The sequence below is a fragment of the Xiphophorus maculatus genome, chromosome 14 (assembly GCF_002775205.1).
Source record: "Xiphophorus maculatus strain JP 163 A chromosome 14, X_maculatus-5.0-male, whole genome shotgun sequence".
NCBI classification, from domain to species: Eukaryota; Metazoa; Chordata; class Actinopteri; order Cyprinodontiformes; family Poeciliidae; genus Xiphophorus; species Xiphophorus maculatus.
Window position 1 is genome coordinate 5,209,708 of NC_036456.1, and position 20,821 is coordinate 5,230,528.

General features: G+C 39.3%; 2 protein-coding genes across 2 annotated transcripts; both read left to right on the top strand.

Annotated features, from left to right (window-relative positions):
• Positions 1 to 5,158: 5,158 nt before the first annotated feature.
• LOC102237837 (E3 ubiquitin/ISG15 ligase TRIM25-like) lies at positions 5,159 to 15,710 on the top strand. Its single transcript, XM_023345628.1, has 8 exons — positions 5,159 to 5,505; positions 6,955 to 7,618; positions 9,558 to 9,666; positions 11,224 to 11,319; positions 12,801 to 13,034; positions 13,295 to 13,317; positions 14,383 to 14,528; positions 14,614 to 15,710. The coding sequence occupies exons 2-8, from the start codon at positions 6,990 to 6,992 to the stop codon at positions 14,928 to 14,930; spliced, it is 1,554 nt and encodes a 517-aa protein (XP_023201396.1). The 5' UTR covers positions 5,159 to 5,505; positions 6,955 to 6,989; the 3' UTR covers positions 14,931 to 15,710.
• An 819-nt stretch (positions 15,711 to 16,529) lies between these two features.
• On the top strand, positions 16,530 to 19,900 carry mrpl48 (mitochondrial ribosomal protein L48). Its single transcript, XM_005816097.3, has 8 exons — positions 16,530 to 16,706; positions 16,963 to 17,015; positions 17,145 to 17,176; positions 17,256 to 17,341; positions 17,954 to 18,123; positions 19,050 to 19,152; positions 19,242 to 19,331; positions 19,696 to 19,900. The coding sequence occupies exons 1-8, from the start codon at positions 16,686 to 16,688 to the stop codon at positions 19,771 to 19,773; spliced, it is 633 nt and encodes a 210-aa protein (XP_005816154.1). The 5' UTR covers positions 16,530 to 16,685; the 3' UTR covers positions 19,774 to 19,900.
• The last annotated feature ends 921 nt before the right edge of the window (positions 19,901 to 20,821 follow it).

A 20,821-nucleotide genomic window follows, 5' to 3' on the forward strand; every position in this document is an offset into this window, starting at 1 on the left:
GTAGCAGTTTGTTACATACATACAGTGCTGATGACATCACAAGCATGACTCTAGTTGTACCCCAAGGTTCAATCCTAGGACCCCTTTTATTCAATATTTATATGCTCCCACTAGCTCAGGTTATAACAGGAAATAATATTAGCTACCATAACTATGCAGATGACACACAGCTCTACATTATGATGTCACCAGGTGACCTTTGACCCCATCCAATCACTGAACAGATGCTTAGAGCAGATAAATGTGTGGATGTGCTAAAACTTTCTCCAGCTGAACAGAAACAAAACTGAAGTTATTATTTTTGGACCTAACGAGGAACGAACTAGAGTTATAGATCTAGAGTTATAGATTTAGAGTTATAGATCTAGAGTCAATGCACAGCTTCAGTTATTGCAACTGAAAACCAGCGATCAGCCCGAAACCTGGGAGTAGTGATGGACTCTGACCTGAACCTCCAGAGCCACATAAAGACAGTTACAAAGTCGGCCTTCTATCACCTGAAGAACATTTCCAGGATTAAAGGACTAATGTCTCAGCCAGATCTAGAGAAACTCATCCATGCGTTCATCTTCAGTCGTATTGATTATTGCAACAGCGTCTTCACAGGTCTGTCCAACAAATCAATCAAACAGCTGCAGCTGATCCAGAATGCTGCTGCTGGCGTTCTCACTAAAACCAGGAAGATAGAGCACATAACACCAGTTTTAAAGTCCCTCCACTGGCTCCCTGTAGCTCAAAGAATAGACTTTAAAATACTGTTGCTAGTTTCTAAATCACTGAACAGCTTCGCACCACAATACATTAAAGATCTGCTGTTGTTGTATCAACCTTCCAGAACCTCTCAGGTCTTCTGGTTCTGGTTCTGCTCTGCATCCCCAGAACCAGAACCAAACGAGGAGAAGCAGCTTTCAGCATCTATGCACCACAAATTTGGAACAAACTTCTAGAAAACTGTAAAACAGCTGAAACACTGACTTCTTTTAAATCTCAACTAAAAACCCACCTCTTTAGGATTGTATTTGAAATGTAATCAATTACAAATTTATTGCTGGAACTTGACTTAATGATTGATTCTATGTTGCTTTGTGTTTCTGTGTTTGTAATGATGTAAAGCACTTTGAAATGCCTTGCTGCTGAAATGTGCTATACAAATAAAAGTTGATTGATTGATTGATTGATTGTGACATCACAGTTTTCCTTCATCTTTGGAATGATGATGATGCCAGTGTTTGAGAAATCTACCACACTGACCAACCAGCCTCCTCAGTTATACAGTGTTAGTGTGACTGATTTATTCTTTCTGTAGAATGAATAAATTTTGATTCATGGTTATTTGTTTTGCTCTTACTGTTTTAGTTTCAGGTGATCCTGGTCCCTTGGCTCTGACACCAAATAATCACATCTAGTTGAAACAAATTGAGGCCATTTTATATGGAAATAGTTGTATTGTCTGTAATGTCAGCATCAATCCATTTGTTTCATAACTGAATCAGAGGATTTTCAGAGAATGGAGAGACCAAAGATCTTCATGAATCCCAAGGAACACGGCGGGGAACGGTCAGAGAAAAAGACATAAAAGTTCCAGTTCTAGTTTGTCATAAACCATGTAATTTGTTTTATTGGTATTTTGAACGACTATTTCATGGACTCTAGACAGAAGTTGCTGGTGGATTGGAAATGAATGGGAAAGCTGCAGTTTTTAGTTTTTAATTTTATGAAGAAAAAAGAAAAAAACAATGCAGGAAGATGCCAACGCCCAATGGGCTTATGTAAAGCTTCCACCAAATAATAAGAAAAAAATATATAATAAAATCCACTAATACAGTCCTTCATTTATTGATTATATAGTTTTGACAGGAATTTAAATAGCTTGGGAGACTTTAACACAAGTTAGTTTTTGGTGTACATTGTGAAACTTTATTTCATGTTGCTAAAAATGGACTGAGCAGTGAGTAGTTTTTTTTTTTTTTGGGTAATTTTCACCCAAAAAAAAATCATACTTCTTTTTGCGTTTCTCTCAAAAGCATTAGCCGAAGTTTCTGGGAAAATGTCTTTGGAACAGTCGTCGGTTGTTTCACTTTTTCGCTTAGTGAAAATTGTGTGAGTGTGTGGTCTTTTTTAAACGATACGTCTTGCCAACGGAGTTAGGCGTGAACCGACTTTTCCAAACTCTGAGATTCCCACCGGACACTACTTGCCTTCCTAGTGAGCACACCCAACCCCTTCCCCTCATATAGCTCTGCAACTTGTGGCTCTTCTACAATTGCTGCCAACAGCTTTGCCCGAAAATGAAAAGGAACCAGTTAAAGCTTTTCAAGTACAGATGGAATTAAACATAAATGTTTTTAACAGTTTGCCCAATTCTTTTTTTTTTTTTCTAGCAGTATTTGCAAATATTGACACTAAAAGTAATATGTTCCAGATATATTTTCCTTGTCATTAAGATGGAATCTATGTGCTTTAAAAAAAAAAAAACATATTCTTTTATGTTTACCTACACTTTGCATCCTAAAAATAAGAGATTTCAAAAGTCATGTGACCTTTGCGGCTCAGAAACGAGTTTAATTTGGCTGTCCTGAGCGAAATGGTCGTGTTTAAGAGCAGGCTCAAGACCCATCTTTTTTATCTCCTTAATTGAATAATTTCTGCTTAGTTTGTGCATTTTCCATGCAGTTGTGTATTTTTCCATGTGGGGTTGGGGTGGGTAATTATTATTATTATTATTTTTTTTTTATTATTGATTTGTACAGCACTTTGAGCTGCTGTCAGTATGAAGGGTGCTTTATAAATAAAATTGATTGATCGATTGATTTAGGTTGCAGACCAATGCCATAGAAGATGGCTGACTCAAAAAAAAAAAAAAAAAAGTTTGTTATTGTACACTTTTCTTCATAGTTGCACTTTAAAAAGGTATTTTTTTTGGATCAACAGCAGGTGGAGGTTCCACCGAAAACTAGGTGTATTGCGAAACAGAGAGCTGTTTGTTTCAAATCTTGCACAAGCTGTGGGAAACGGAAAATTTGGGATACAGGGTCACAAGAGCTGCCGATGGGAAGAGGCTGAGCTATTGTCCTGTGGCAGCCAATGGAAAGGGCCCAGAGGAGTGGCTGGCCTCTCTGTGAAGAGCTTCATTTGTGTCGCGCTTGTTGACACTTTCGATATTTTTTTAGTGTAATGCAGTACTGTCGACACACCTTTTGCCTTAGAGTTTACAGAAACTGTCGACTTGGGGGAGATAAAAACAGCTCAAACAATTTCACAGAATAACACTGCGGACACTTGACACCTTCCTTTTTCTTGCAACAGCCCACTTGTTCAATGGCGGACAGTCAAACATGCTGCGGCTGGGTTGAAACCTCAGTGCAAGACAAATATCTCAAGAAAAATAGATTTTTTAGTGGAAGAGGTCAAATGCGATAATGGCTGTTTTGAGTCATTTTGGAAAAAGTCGAAGGATGGTTTAAGCTAGCTGATTAGCACTACAAACTTGGCAACAGTGTGGTCTACGAGGTCTTAACAAAGGTCAGGTCAGTAAGGTTACCATAACGACTAGAGTTTTAAATATGTCAGAGAGATCCTCCCTCCTAACTGTGGTTTATCACCAAAACCTCCAGACACGCAGAGCCTCAGTAAAACTGCTGCTGATTAGCTCTGCATAGAACAGATGCTTGTTTACACTATTACAGAAATATTGCCTCAGAATATCAAGAACATATATAATTGTAATACTATTACTAAAAACTTTGACCTCAATGAACCCACATTTTTCTGACTTTTGCAAAAATGTTCCCACTACTTTCTGTGAACTTGAACATCTCTGCCAATAAGGACATAACTAGTAGTTGGGGGAGATGAGGTCAGTCCAACTGGTCATCCAGTAACTCCATGACACTTGAATTGCAACATCACAACCAAATATTACTTTTAAATGATGGTGTTGCACACTCTGACATTACAATGAGGATCAGCATTATTGTATGTTGTAGCGTTGAATAAGCATTTAAAAGGAAAATGAAGTGTGGGAAAAATCAAGTGTGCCTTTCTCCTCTTTGGTATCCTAATTTAAAAAAATGACTACTCTTTGAGCAAAAATGGGTTGAAGTAATGCAATTTTTTGCTGAGTACAAACTTTAATTGCCTTGTAAGAACGTCCCCTAGTCTGAATAAAACACTAATCTGAGTAAAAGCACTAATGGGGCTGTTAAGGTCTCTTATGGAGTTCTGAAGTACGTGAATCACTGCATTCATTTCAACATTTGTCAATCCAAACGTTTCCCTGAAGATGCCGTTTCAGTTTCTGCTCGCATGTTCTAGATGTGAATTGCTGGTGTTTTGTTTTAAGCCAGTCTGTGTGGTGGTTTAAAATGAAATGTCATTGGTTTCTTGGATAAAAATGGTGTGAAAATTTTCTTCTTCTTTGAAATTTACTAAGGCGAAGAAAATGCCATTCAGTGTCGAGCTGACATTTTGCGATTGTGACAACCCTTGTTAGTGTGCATTTGTTACTTTCACTTGCCTGGACCAATCTTTTGAACCACTCCATTAAAGTACAAATTAGATGGTAGACTAGTGGTGTCCAAAGTCGGTGTTCTGAGTAGCACAGATAGTTACCTGCGTCCTGCATGATTTAGTAACAACCTTATGTCAATGTTCTTAGGCCTTCTAATGAGCCATCATTTGATCCTGATTAGTTAAAACATGCAGGACAGACTCTGAGAAATAAAACAATATAAAAGCTTTTTTGTACCTTGAGTACCAGGCACATTTTGTGACCGTTGGAAATTACGCTATATTTGATCCAAACGAAGTAAAGTATAACTACACAGGTTCTTTTGAATTTAAAAAAAAAAACTTCTTTAGTCATATGTACTACTGTTTTCTTACCATTATCAGTCTGTTAAAACACTTGCTTAAGGGGGAAAAAAATATGACACGCAAATTTTACAGTTGGAAAAAAAAAAAACTCAACACTGAACTTGTTCAACAAAACATACGAAGTCATTTGATTCTGATTATTATTACAAAGTTTTAAAAAGTTAAAACGACCTACCTATTTAGATGTCTGGAAAAAAAATGGCAAAAACGAATCAACTGACGGTTTGTTGTTTAGATTTCCGAGGGACACTGAATGCGTCCTTTTCCCCGCATCACCCTGCTCTCTGCTTTAGTTTCAGTTCGACGTCCGTCCGTTTGTCCGTGTGCAGGTGTGCGCGTGGACTCGCCGTTTCCCGTTAAATACCGAAAACTCCAGATGGGAAAGCCGACCATCCGGTGACCGGAGCTTTTACTGGGATAATACCGTAGTGTTTTGGAGACTTTCTGTGAGAGGAAAGGGGGAAGAATCGAGTTTTTGGCGTTGACGTGTTAGCCACAGCACGACAGGTGAACCGCGGCTTTCGGATTTCAGACGTTAGCCTTGCCGAGAAACAGACATTTATCGCTCTGGAAACCGGGAGTTCAGCTTTGCTTGGACGCCAGGCTGCTTAAACCGCCTACATTGTAGAGGTACGAAGCCGGGAATGCTTGTTTTTTTGACTTGTTTCGCTTTAGCTTATCTCGGGTCTCAGCAGCGGCACTAATGGAGATTAGTGGAGCAGGTGCAGAGAGTTGGCTAATTATCGGTTGACTCCAACAGGGTCGTTACGACTCAAATGTGACAGGTTTTAACGGGTTGGTTTGGACTAAATAAAGCCTTGGCCTGCGTCGTCAGGTGGAGAATCACCAACTAATGTAGAAATATGCCAGAGAACAGTAATCAGTTTTTAGCTAGAGTGAAAAACAACCAGCAGGTCCCAGCTTATCTCCAGGTCATACTTCAGGCATGGCGGCGGCTGTTTACACTAAAGCCATCTCAGCTGACGGCAAAATAAAGCGTAAAAACAGGATTTATTTGATCATATGTGGTTTTAATTTTTTTTTTTCCAAAGAAAGTGAAAATTAGAATTTTTTTTTATTGGATGAACTAAAACTTCAGGTTAAACTAAGATATATGATCAAGTCCATTTATTTTAAATCAAGGGAAATCATAAGGTCTTTTTGTTCATCACTTTTGGTTGAACCACTACGTTTGTTTAATCGTGCAAACAAGTTATTAACCTAAATTATTATTTTTTGAAAAGGTTTATTACATTTTTAAATCCCATTTGATCTCGGTCACTTCATGGTTTATCGCCTGGTGGTTAAAATGTATCGTTATCCACAAAGTGGTGGATGAATGCTTAAAAACAAAGTATGTGGCTGATTTTCAGGTGCAGGTGGACATTAAACACTGTTTCAGTGGCCCGAAAGTTTAAGATGAAACCAAGGCTCTGTCATCAACAGGGATAAGAAAAAAATAATAATAGAAGAGAAATCCTGGGATTGTTTGGAATATCAACAGGAAATCCTGAAACTCCGAATCAAGCAAAATGGCTGCTGCAGACTCTCTGACTGGAGAGTTAAATGTTGTTTTAATACCATTAAATCACCAACCCACATGACCAAAATGTACTCACTTTATTTACAGTAGAATCAGCAGGTGGTCTTGGAAACTACGTGTAGTTGGATTGCTTTTCCTTGCTATGAAAGTTCTTGGAGTTTGGAAGGCATTGAGAAATCAACAGAAACTCGCTAAAGCAAGACGAGGGAGGTGTTTAATAACTTTCAGTTCAACAATACTTTGTTTATCCCGTACGGAAACTTAAAGGTCTCGTCTAAGTATCCTCAAAGAGTTATTTGCTTTTGCCGCTCCTTTTTAAAGGAGCAGAGCAGAGAGATGGTGGAGTTGACGATATCTTGAGGGAAATCTTAAAACGAAAAAATCAGAGTAAAAGGTTAAAAAATGTCAATGCCTTTTGAAGAATCTGTAATCAGAGTAGGTCATTGCAATCCATGGTCTCCATAATCTGAATTCCTCTTTCCATGTCTTCTGAATCTTTCTTTGAACCCTCATCCTACTCCTCCTTCTCCCTGCAGGTCTCTCCTCGGGGGTCCGCTGCCTGAAAAGCGCCATGGCCTCTGCCGACTCGGAGCAGTGCAGCGTCCTGCAGGACGAGCTCACCTGCCCGGTGTGCCTCGAAGTATACCGGGACCCCCGCCTGCTCCCTTGCGGACACAACTTCTGCAAGATCTGCCTCGACCGGCTGAGGCGGCAGGCGGAGCGAGGCCGCGTCCGCTGTCCGGAGTGCCGGGAAAACCACCAGTGCGGCACCAACTTCCAGAAAAACTTCAAGCTAGCCAACATCGCCGACGACTACCTCCGCAGGCGGAGGGCCATGGCAGCGGCCTCCTCCACTTTAAAGTCCCAGGAACCGCTTTCGTTCTCCGCAGCACAGCTAGCCAAGACCATCTTCGCCGTTCAGTGCGACTACTGCCCCGCAGCAGCCGCCGGCGCCTCAGGATTCAGCTCCTTTGGGGACAAGTCCTCTACTAGTGCTTGTCTTTCTCAGGAAGGCAAAGACAAGCAGGACTCCGCTTCGTCAACGCTGGCGGTCAAGACGTGCCTGAAGTGCGAGGTGTCCATGTGCCAGGAGCACCTGAAGCCGCACCTGGAGCTGCCGGCGTTCCGGGAGCATGTTCTCGCAGACCCAATGCTGGACTTTTGGAAGAGGAAGTGCCTGGATCACGACGAAGTCTACAGGTAGGAGTCGGGTGTTACAGTCAGTGCTCTCTTCTTCTTTTTTTAAGTTCTTAATTTTAGAATGAAACTGCAAAAAAAACTGTAATCCATTCCCTTCTAATCATAAAACAAAAAGAGTGTATCTGAAGTAGAGCTGGGCAATAAATTGATTTTATGAACATGTATAATTTAGAAATGACAGCTTGCAAGGTGCAGGAACAGCGCAGTTGCTGTGGACCCCCCACACTCAGTTCAATGTGTCAACCATAAACCTAGCTTAGCCCATCTTTATTTTTAAGTAAGGTTTTTTATGTGACTGTCACAAACAAACAACGCTTAGTCTGGGGGTGGGGCAAGCAAAGCCCCACCCCATCAAGACCCTGGTGGCCCGCCAGGCTTATTATACACTTGGGGAAAACACTGGATTTTATCCATGAATTGAATTTTGGGTGTTTTGAATATTTCTTTTTTGTAGAAATTTTTTTTTTTTTTTTTACCACAAATGGTTTCCTAGTATTTTCATACTTCTCAGTGACATCCACATCACCATCTTGTTTGACAAGCGTGTTCTACAGCTTCCATTTATTTGGAATATAAGGCTTACTCTAACTTTTTTTCCCCCCCTAGAATAGTCAATGTTACAATAAAATACAGTTGAAATAATACAAGATTAAAGTCTTAACATTTACGAGAATCAAGAAGTAATTTTATGAGAACTCAACACAAAAAAATAGTTATCCAAGCACTTTTCTCGTAATTTTCAGACATTCTTCTGTTGTTTTTTTGTTTTGTTTTTTTTTTTAGCAAAGAAGGTGAATCAGTACGAGGAAAAAAATTGTAGATTTTATTTTTGAGCCATATCACCCAGCTCTAATTTTAACACATTCCTTAGGAGGAACGTCCTCCAACATATGAGCCGTTTCCCATGGTTACATCTTATGTAACCATGGGAAACTACTTGTATGTTTCAGGTTTTCAATATTTAGTTTGGCGGCAGTAGATAAATGATGATATTGAACATGATCTTCAATTCAATGGATAATTCAATATGAAGTGGGTTCAACCAGATGAGGATTGAGTGTGGCACGTTTGTGAAGCATTTGCTGATATTCTCATTTTTAAAGTTGAGTTTTCTGTTAAGCAGCGGATCACCTGTAATGTCATGGTTGGTGCCATGTTGTTATTTGAGAAAACGATTTCTCAGAGTGCCGGGCGGTGTCCAGAACGAAGTTGTTTTGTGTTACTGTCGCACCTAAACCCACAGGTCTTCTGACAAGTAAACAGACAACCTGCTGCAAATTCTCACTTTTAGAATCACAGCAAACATATCTACTGCAGTGGTTGGAGTTTATTTTCTGAAACACTACTGATCTGTTCAGGTTGGTCCATTTTTAAAAAATAAGATGGCAAGAAACGAGTTCAGTTTTTCCAAGTTGCGTTTATTTTTGTGACGATAAAGGAAACGGAATCAGAAGGATTTCATGTTTTCCGGTCTCAACAAAGTTACTAATGGTTCAGTAATGGCATAGTTTCACATAAGCGTCAGAATAATACTGTCACATGTTACGATTCTTAATGTTTCATCTATGATTGCAGCACGTTTTGTTGGTCGTTGTGATTGAAATGGATTTCAAAGGTTTTTGCCACAATTGTTTGCTTTTGTGAAATTAACATTTGTTTGGAAACTGTAGTCGGATATTGTGAAGTTGAAACGTGGTGTTCAAAGATTTCTCTTGAAATTTCTGTATATACGTTTTTCAATTCAAGGACATATTTTTTTAATGACGAGAAAGAAATGTCACATTTTCTTCCCCAACTCTGTTTTCCTTCTTATTTCCTCAGCTTTTCTACAGAAATGTTGCTTCTCCCCTCAGTAATCAGATTTTAAGATTTACTTGATCTGAACTGAGTTTTTTTTATTTATATATATATATATATTTTATTTCCTGTTATTCTCCAGATATTATTGCATGGATGACAAGATGTGTGTTTGCAACGCCTGCACCATAGAGGGAGGACACTCAGGACACACCATCAAGACCCTGAAGAACACCATGAAGGATCAGAAGGTACCAACAGAACCTTCTAGGAGTTTTATCCCATCTGCTGCTTCTGCTGATTTCAAGTCAGCAGAAGCTTCATGCTGTTTCCAGTACAACAGTAATAATAACAAAAAGTCAGAATTAAAATCTACTGACTGCTTTAAGATTTTGTTTCAGAAGAAAATAAACCGTTAAACATAGTTATCAAATAATTCACCACTTATGTCGGCTCTAAACACTGAAACTGATCGGCTGGTTTACCCATGTGACCAGCAGTGCAGTGGCACTGAGTCGCTGTTTCTAAGCCACCCAAAAATGAGGAAAAATGTCTGATCGGTTTTATTTAGTGCTGCACACTTCCTCCTCTCACTCTTTCAGCTGGAGTTTTCTGAAATGTAGAAAATATGAAAAAAAACTTTTAACACAATGTCTGTCACATTTGGTCATATTTTAACATTTGATTACATTAATGTAAAGGTTTATATTGTCTAGGAAAGTAGCTAGTTTGTTTTTAGGTGTGTTTTTTTCCCCCTTATTTCTACAGGACACTAACCTGTTGATGCACTGATAAATTCAGTGCCTTTTTCTTTGTTTAGTTTGTGATTAAACGCCTCAGTTTGAGTAATTTACTTAACCACATTTTAGTTATTGTCTTGCAGGCTTATTCAAATATTTCAAGGAAGGAAAGTTTCTCATTAAATTCAGTCATAATTGAACTTTTGGTTCTTATTCTGTCTGATTTTGAAAAGCCAACGATAACAATGCTTTAAGGAATCCAAGTGTAGAAGACGAACCATCATCACGATGAGTAGAGTGATCTAGATCTTCTCTGAAAACTGGAAGCCAGTTTCTGCACTTAGTTGGTTTCTGATTAGTGGAGCCTCAAATTATAAGATTCAATTACTAATCAGTTTTAGGTTAAAATTTTGAAGTCAAATGTACTGGATGTTACACAATCTCCAGAAAAAACATAGAAGGCTGAGTGTGGAAAATGTGTGCGATTTTGAAATTTAAAAAAAAAAATGCATAGAAGAGCTGCGACAAACTAGAAATCTGTTTATAAGCAGCCAGAATCAATTTTCTTTCAGATTTACTTCAACCAAGGCAAATATATAGAATCCGCATGAATGAATAATAAGAATAGTTAGAGAATGAAAGGACAGTCATGTGACTTTGTCTGGCTTCTCTGGGTGTTAAAGCCACTTCCTGTTCTTTGTTTCCTATTAACAATGCCACATAGAGAGGAGATGCTTCCAGTCTACTGCTGTGGAGACAACAAGAAGCAGAAATGTCACAAATTCACTTAAAAATGTAGCGTAATAAGCCACCAAAAACCTGCAGACATGGCCTTGTTCCAAACATTGAATACATGTACTATTATTTCAGGATATAGTTTTGTTATGGACACCATTTTTTTTTTATTAGTTACATCACATGAATGTTTTAGGAGCTCCAGAGACCAAATTGAATTCTAATTATTATTATTTTCTTTATGTAGGTATTGTCATCTTGCTGCTTGTACAACATGCCAGTAATTTCTGCAGTATAACTTGAATTGAACCCCTCCATGTTGCTGTCCTCTAGAGCGTGATGGACAAACAGCTGTACAGGCTGGAGAGGAAGAACAGCCTGGCAGAGAGGAAGCTGCAGGAGCAGAAAGAGAAGGAGAGACAAAATAAGGTAAAACGCAACAATCCAACCTGTTCAGCTGGATTTAACTGCTGTTTTCATGACACCCCTGGTTTGGGATTATGTTCTCTGATATGACTTTAGGTCACAGAAACAAAATCAAGTCGCCTTACATTTGACATTTTCTGTGTTAAACTGCCTGAAACATTACAAAAATTATTCCATCTGAAAACATCAAAATAAAAGCTTTTTTTTTTTTTTTACTTCACTGTGCCTCAATCAATTTGATGTAACATATACATCAAATTGGGAAATCTGTTCATTTAGAATCAATAGCTGCTTTTAAATGTCACTTCAGAAAATGGTTTCCTAATATTAAGAAATTCTCCAGGCCAAACCATCAACCTATATCAGTTAATCTATCAAGTTTATTTCTATAGCACATTTCAGCAACAAGGCAGTACAAAGTGCTTTGGATCGTAAAAACACAAACGTATTAAGCCATAACAGGGTTTCCCCCATTGTATGATTTTGTTTTTGTTATTTTTATTTTTTTTTAAAGCCAGACTGCAAGCATCTCTTTTGTGGTGAGCATTTTTCTGGAGCTATGGACAGGACACTTTGGAGCGCGTCTGGTTCAGAAGCGCATTCCAAACCATCTCCAATACATACAGAACAGAAAACATTAAAGAGAATGCCAAGTTGTGTTAATCCATTTATATTCTAAACAGAGGAGCTGACAGTTTATCTTGAAGAAATAAAGATGCAGAAGTTAAATAGCAAGTTTCATTGGTTGCTACACAACCAATGAGGACGCGGCTCCGCCGCTGCAAGAATTAAACTTAACTCACCCTGCGGTTTTAACAAATGGAGCTGGAAGATGTTACCCTCTCGCACCTAGAAGGAGGGCGGCGCTCAGGAGGAGCGCTGTAAAGATAAGATCTGTTTTGGGGAAGCAAAACCACACAAAATAAATCCCTGTAGAAGAGCAACGTCTGGACCGCGCACAGGGTAAAAAGCACGTAGGATTCAATTGATCAGTTTGGATCAGACAAACTGATCCAAACTGACTGAACTGGCACAGGTGAGGCACTTAAGCACTTCACCTTAAGTGGAGTCATTTATTATAAGTTATCGGGGCCACAGTCAGTGGTTTTTGTCACTATGGAGAAAAAGATGCATTTATCTGCCCTATGTGTGATGGGATCTGAATTCACTGTCCAACTAGGTGAATATTAACTAAACTGCATAAAAAATGCAGCTGAACAGACTTTAAGGTGATTATAATGTGATGCAAAAAATCGTACCTGACGGATTTTTTTTTTTTTTATGCTGTCCATCAGAAAATAAAGTCTAGCTCTGCCTCCGATGTACCTTCAATTAGATCAAACATGGGCTTGATTTAGTAACTTTTATCATGGAATTTTGTGTTCTGTAACATCAGAGTGACGTCATTAATGACAGTATTTTGTACATTTTTCCTCTGAAACTGAGTTTGTACCTCTGTCCTTCCCGTCTGGTGTCTCATCCAGAAGTTCAGGGAGGACGCAGAGCAGTGCCTGACGCTCCTGGAGGACGAGATGAAGACCAGAGTGCAGCGCTTCATCGTCACACTGAGAGAATTCACTCGCACCCAGTGCGAGATCAACAGCTCGGCCATTCAGAAGAACATCTCCAGGATCTGTCAGGACCAGGTGCGCCTCGACGAGGTGCGCTGCAGCATCGAAAGCCTCGTGCAGGAGAGCGACCCCTTCCGCTTTGTGGAGGTAAGCACTTCTCACAAAGACATCGCTGCTAATGGCGCTTTGTACGCTAGCTTGTTCCAAGGCAACACCTGCTGGTAATGATTTTAAATTTGAGCCTACTAATGTTACAACAGTTGGCTTGGAGAAAAAAAGTGATCTTTATTTGAATTAGAAAAAGAAACTATAACGAAAAGTTGAATTAATTTTCTGTGTTGATATGTATAACTTGTGTCTAACTTTGTTCATGTTCTGTGTTTCTGAATGTTTTGTCTTGATTTTAGGCATATAAAACCACAGGAAAACAGTAAGTACCAATTTCATCTTTATTATTTATTGGTGGATCTTTAATTTGATCTGTTTGATGTCATACAATGGAATTGTTTTTGTACTTTCAAACTAAATACAAGGAGCTATCTACAGTATGTCGTAGCTATGGTCTTCATAAATTCAGTGAAGTGATGGACTTTATCGCTCCAAAAACTTTCTTTATTCCTTTCACAACCTGATTTGACGCATTTTGTGCCGTTGACGAGTTAATGTGTAGACTTATCGATGTCTTCATTAAATACCAGTAAACATGTTTTATTTCTAAAACATCTTCCAGATAAAAATCAGTTCTCTACAAGAAAATTAAAGAGTGATAAAAAGACCAATATTTCAAGTTAAGCTTGGGAATCTTGAATTAAAACAGTGAAACTTAATATCTCCATTACAAAAGTGTGTATCTGTCTTGAGTCTCAATAGTGTCCTTATGCTCCTGCAGCTCTTTCTACACATCTGATGCTGTAGCTTTTACAGTTTCATCTCTAGCTATTGTTGGCTGCCAAGGATATTTTCTGGACGTGTCAAAATTCCAAGGCAGTAGAATTGTAACTCTTCAGTGTTTACATATGCTGCACATGTGTGCATTCAGTGTCTCAGTTAGACGTTTTTGTGTTGTTTCGAGAAGAGGAAAAAGATTTTCAATTGCTTTAGTTCGTTTGACGGTGCAGCGTGAAAGAGAACCCACACCAGCTGAAAATGTAACAGATGTTACAACTTTGATCCCCAGTCCAACAGAGTCTGGTGTGAAAACACTCAAAGGTTCAGACTTGTGTTGCGGTTAAGTGGCAAAAACAAGACTTTAGACTTCGAGTTGAATCACAGTCCCATGGATGTCCTCTCCAAAACAGGAATACTTTATGAATCTGACAGGACTCAAGTTAATCAGGATAATGGTGGCGTGTATGTTCCACTTGAATTGTTTATGAGTCTGTGTATTGTTGCCACCACGTTACACAAGATCTATAAATCACCTTTAAACAGGCTTTACCTCATACTTGCAAATCATTGAAATGTCTCCTTACTGTAACTATTTTCTTTATGATAGGTGCCGTAGACAGCTAAGGAAAAATATGTTCTACCCCGAGTACGTCGAAATGGACACGGAGATCCTCGGAATAAGGATGGAGGAGGAAATGACCAAATTTCTCGACGATCTACCTTGTCACATCGTCACTGCCATCAACTCCTTATGTGAGTTTTTATTTTATTTTTTAGACGTGCAATACATTCCAAACGTGTAGAAAATCACTTTGCTTTGAACCCGACCGACCCTCAGGTAGTCTTTCTGACCACGAGGAGGAGGAGGAACACGAGGACAACGAGGAAGAGGCGGCCGAGGATGAGGACGACGACGATGAAGACGAACTGGAGGACAGCAGCGAAGAGGAAATGAGGAGCGACGAAGAGGAAGAAGAAGCAGCGCACGACGACCTGGCCGACGACCACATAAACCTGTGGGAGGACGATGAAGGGGAGGAGGAGGAGGATGGAGAGGAGGAAGAAGGGGAGGAGGATGAGGATGAAGATGAAGAGGAAGACAATGAGGATGTAGAGGAAGAGGAGGAGGACGATGAGGAAGAGCGAGGGGTTTAAGTGAAGCGATTAGCCGTGGTAGGACCAGATGTTTGAACGTTTCCTCCCACTGGGTCCACTTGAAGCTAACTGCACTGACAACCCAATGCTAAACTGTGATGCTACCGCTAAGCTACATCAAAGTGCTTTATATCAGAGATTCACTGTAAATAAAAACCTGGCTCACATCAAAAACATGAATGTACCATGACAGAATATGTACTAAACCTTTGCATGGCTGCACTGCTCCATTTTCTATCGCGTTGATAAATATTTTACTAAATCCAATAGATTTCCCTGGAAGGCAACCGTAGACTTGCCTGATAAGAAATGAATGTTTATTCATTTGAAGAAAAGGCATTTAATTGCTTCCTTTCAGTTCACTTTGTCAGCATATTTGGTTTCTCAAGGAACAGTGAACACAAAACCTCTGGCCTGGTGTTTGAACAAGCTGTGTGTGTGTGTGGTGCCGTTTTATGCATTACAAGTTAAAGTGTGTGTGTGGCAGCGAGGGGAAGTATTGCAATGTGATAAGTTTACATAGATGGCGGAAAAAGTAAGGCTTTAAAAGCAGCGCTTGCATTGTATAAATGTCAAATGTTTCTATGCACACTTCATACGTGAATTTTAAAGGAGCAGTTTTAGATCGTATCAAATTTTGCACTTTAACATTCAAATATTCCAGGCTGATCAGAACATCTTTGTACTAAAGGGTTTTTTTTTCCTGATTGTGATTGTAAGGGGCCAAATTAAGATAAGATGTACATATTCTTAATAAAGTCTGAATTTAATATTTCAAATGATGTTGCTTGTCTGACACGGAGCATCAAGTTCACTCCACAACAAGAATGTCTTTTTTTTTTTTTTTCAAAATGCTAGCAGCTAACAATAGGTTGTCATCAGAAAGCATCAGCATAGTCCATTAATAACTGAATGAGAGCATATGTTTTATTTAGGACATTATTAAATATTTATTTATTTGGATCTGACTGTCCAGTCAGTGCAGACTGCCCAGTTCAGTCTGCACTATAAGTGCATTGCAATAAATCAGTCATTAAACAGTAATTCACTTAAAAAGGGGAAGTCATCTAGATCACCTACACACAAATAAATGGTAAATAAAGTGTGGCTTCCTTTTAACGGAACCCCAAAATGTCTGTCTACAGAAATATTAGTTTGGAGTCGTCATGGAGACTGCTGAGTCGACTCCTTTCAGAAGAGGGAAACATTTCACCAAGAATCTGTTCTGAGATGAACCATATCTGGTTTTGCTTTAACGAAGCCTTCAATTAAGACTGAACTGACATTTTCTAATTTAATTTGATGAATGATGGTATTACAGGAAGGGTTGAATAAGAGATTTGTAACCTGTAATTATTCAAGAAAATGTATTTTGTTAGAGATATTTATATATATTTTGAAGGCTTGACTTGAATGCACCATGGGGCTGTGAGGAGGCGCAGCTGGGGGAGAAACACCATAGACATGAATACGTTATTATATTAATTATTAACGAATATATTATTATTATTCGTATGAATTCCTGTCTATGGAGAAAACACTGACGGAGGAACGTACCACACCGGAACCCTTTTAGTTACTACTCTTTTCGACGGACCGAAAATACGACGTTCCGACTTCCTGTGTGTGCTTCCGTTTTCATCAAGTGTAGTAAAAATGCGTGTTTAGGAGTATTTTTGTGTTTTTGGTGGTTGAGCTGAAGTTGTCAGTTTTACTGTGACTCGCGCAGTGTGTTTTCAACACAGTGGAGACGCAATGAATCACATATTCCGAAAGGTAAGGCTAAATGGGAGCTTTTCGTGCTAGCTGTTAGCTTTTAACCAGAGGTCATAACTTAGCGGAGCTCTGCTGTTTAATACCAAAAACTATTGTTGGGCACATATGTTGCTCTTTTACGTTCTGAGTATACTAATGTAACGCTTGGTCTTTTTGTATTTTTTTTTAAAATGTAGTTTATATATTTAAATATATCACCAACATTTCTAAGGTTGGTATAAGGTGTGTGAAAACCCTCGTTTTTCATTATACCCAGTTGCAAGTGACTTTCCCACAGCAGGCATCCATCCTGAATCAGTCGTTATGCAGGTATGTCTTTACGTTGCCTTTTAATGTTATCAATTGATCTAATGGCTGACTCCCTCTGGTGGTGGAAAGCTGCAACTTAAACAGCAGCTATCATGTTTCTGATTGATTTTTATCCTGTAATCTTTGCAGAGCCACACCATCCATTCAGCATCCGATGTGGTGTGAGTACAAAACCTTAGAAGCATTGCTTCTCCACACTGTTCGTGTCAATATGTTTTTGAGTTTTTTGTTTTGTTCCAGGTACTGCATCTATAAATGAAAGACAGTACAGAGACATGCCGACTCACGGGATTGGAAGGTGGAGGCATTTGTTACCCAAACAGGCAGTAAGTCTCCAAAACTCTGCTTTGATACAAAGAAAGTCAAGCATATTAAAATACAATCATATACTGTGTTTTAGCATTCATCAGGCAAGATTTGAGGATTTATCTCTGTGGTCAGAGTGAGGTTTTAGCTTTCTTTGACACATAGTCTACAGTCATTGGGTAGACATTAGGATTAACGTTTTCTCATCTCAACATGTGTCAACTCCAAGTCCAATGTGACTTGACCTAAAAGTCAAGCTTATTTGTGTAGCAATTTACAGCAACAAGGAATCATAAAAACACCATACACTCACAAATTGATGGCTGTATGACAAAAAGTAATAAATATTACATTTAGTCAAATGTCACCAAATACGATGATCAGTGTTTTCACTACTAATCAAAGGCTACTCTCAATAGGTGGGTTTGTAGCCTTGATTTAAAGGAAATCAGTGTATCGGCACCTTTCACACTTTTTAGACCAAATTCTTCTCTCTCAAATTCTTCCTGAAGAGTAGAAGGTGCCGAAGCATATCTCGATGTTGGCTATTGATCTTCTTAAGCCACACCATGTATCATTATAAAACACCTGGTATGCTTTAATTCATGAAGCCGTTTTGTGTTTCTGTTCAGGCCAAGAAGAAGAAAGACAGAAACCAGCAAAAGGAGCTGGTTTCAGCGACCGACACGGCGTACGGGACTCTGAACGTGAAGGTGTCCGGTTACGACATGACCGTGGTGGAGCATTACTCCCAGTACATCCACAACCTCTGCAACCGGCTCAACATCAAAGTGGCAGAAAGGTGACGGTCAGCAGGAGAACGCCGAGGTGCAGCTACAGTCTCAGTCAGAAGTTCATATAGATCGTCACGGATATGAAAGCCATCTCAAAAAACATAAGTTTGAGTTGAGCATGGATTTCCTCCCATGAACGCAGAAGTTTTATGCAGGACTTGTACAGTCCCCTCCAGTCCCCAACATGTTGGGTTTGACAAAATAAATGAAAATAGAGCAACTTTGAGCTTTTATTTCTATATATATAATAATGCCTCAGAAGATGGCATTATTTGTAAAAGAATACCAAATTCAACAGAAGCAGCAGTTTTTACTCAAATCTGACCCAAAAGCAGCCTCCAGAGGGCGGTAGTGAGGCTATCACGGTCCGCTGTGTAAACTTAAGCGATGCGAAGTCTTAACGAAATGATCTGAAATGCACAACCTCATCCGTGAAGCAGAGCGGAGTGTGTATGCACACCCTTCAAAACATGTTGATGTGTCAACAAGGGTCAACTCCATGACCTGTTGAACAAGAAGGTCAAGTTCTGACCGGATATTTGACCACTGCTGTAACCAGAAGTGGTCAGAGACGTTTGAGCTGACGGGTTTTCTAGAACTATAAAAACTAAAAAACTGATTGAAAATGTATGGGATATGTCTCAAATCACCAAAAGAACTCAATCATTTTTGTCAAGAAAAGTTATCAAATATAAGTGCCAAATCAGGCTATTTAAAGAGATCGATATGTTGCTGAAACATCATGTAGATGTTGTATATATGAAACCACCAAAAGCAGTGAACAGATGTCCATCTAAAGTTTATGTTCAATCCAAATAAATTGGCTGAACGTGGAGCAATGAGTTAAACTGCTAAATAAGTTGTTGTGTATATCTCAAATAATGTACCAAACATAAACACAGTAATATTTTCCTTTTATGTCCTCGACTCACAGCTATGCTTTGCCGACCAAGAGCACAGAAGTGTTGCTAATGCACGAACAAGGCAACAAAACGTACGTGGACGGCGTCCTGAAGACCCACCAGCGCGTCGTCCAGGTCTTTCTAAAAGCCTCCTAAGCTGCGGGTTTGATTAGATCCCGGTTAACATTGTGGAAGTTGATGGAACGTGTTGTTTCTGTGTTTAGTTGAGTAGTTTGAACGCCTCGCTGTGTCCCGTCTTCGTGGACGTTATTCTGAAGAACCAACCGGAGGGAGTTCAGCTCTCGGTGCAGGAGGTGAGTCAGATCTGATCCTGGATATTACATCGTGTTGGTATGATTGGGATTCGTTTGTTTATATCATTCCATATAGCTGCATACGTCCTGCAAAGTGCGGTTAGATAACATTTGACTTGGTACTTTATAAATAAGCTGAACTGAATAAGTAGAATCACCAAGTGAGACATTTGTTGCATTATTGATATGCATTTCAGTTTTTTTATGAACGTGAAAGTCTTTTCTGCGCTTCTCTGACGGTGAGATGCAGAGATTTGTTTTTAGAATTTTCCCTTGAGTAATAGAAATTGACAGCAATGAATGCAACAACTGTAAAATAAAAATTATTTGTAACATTCCACTTCTGTTTTTTCCCCCCTCTCAGCACACAGAGGCAGATTATCAGGCGCGCTTTAAGGCACGTCCAGAACTGGAGGGGCTCATCGCTCAGATCAACCAATGAGATGCTCTCAAGGTTCCTGCAACCTGTATTGTCATACATATGAGCAGAGAAGCTGTAGAGAAATATTGTTTTTGTTTTTTTGTGCGTCTTTTAGAAATAAAACTGTTTGGGAACAGACCAAGATGAAGATGTTGTGCTGCAGTTTTATGTGTTCCTATTATTATTTTTCATCAGTTCAATGTGGCTGTAAATGATCAGAGGTTTTGCTTGCTTACAGTAGATATGAATGTGTCAGTCGGAAACAAGCATTTTAAATTAGCTGAATTTATTAAGTTTTTATTATTTTTTTTATTCTGGTCATACTGACCGCTTAAATTGCTTTACACCAGCTCAACGTTCAGTCAACGGCACCGTCACACGCAGGCAGCCTGGGGTTAAATCTCTTTACAAGAACACATCCTCATGTGGCAGCAGGATGCTGGAATCAAAAAGTAAGTTGGCCTTAAATACGTTAATCACAGGAAATACATTTTGTCGTGGCAGAACTATTTAATGTCAGGTAAAAGTTTGAGTCGCATGCAAATATCTCCACTTCGTTGTATGACTTGAGGTGGCTAACTCAAATCGCCTCAAGCTAACAAGTAATATATTCCTGCTGGCTTTGTTGCCTCCGTTATGGGAACCAGTTTGCTGGACGACGTTCGTCTGACTTCTGCTACGAGGCTGGTTTAAAAAAAAAAAAAAAAAACAACTTTTAAGCTTGGCACAATGGGAGGTTTATGCTGTGGAGATCCACATGCAGTGTGGAAAAAAAATCAAGCCAGGTTCACAGTTTGTACTATCCTTGATTGTAATGCAGCAAATTCCCCCAACTTGGGTTACATTTTATTCTGCTTCCATATTCCTCCAGGTTGGCTACAGTCCCAGTAACTTCAGAATTTACAAGAATGTCTGCGATGGTGTTGTAGCTGACTTGTCTCTTAAGCTCCTCAGACAGTTTTTACATTTGCTTTCTCTGGTCCATGTGCACTCAACAAACTGAGATGGTTAATGATGGCGTCTAACAGTGATGGCGAACTGTCGCTGTTTGTACTTTGGGACATTTCTG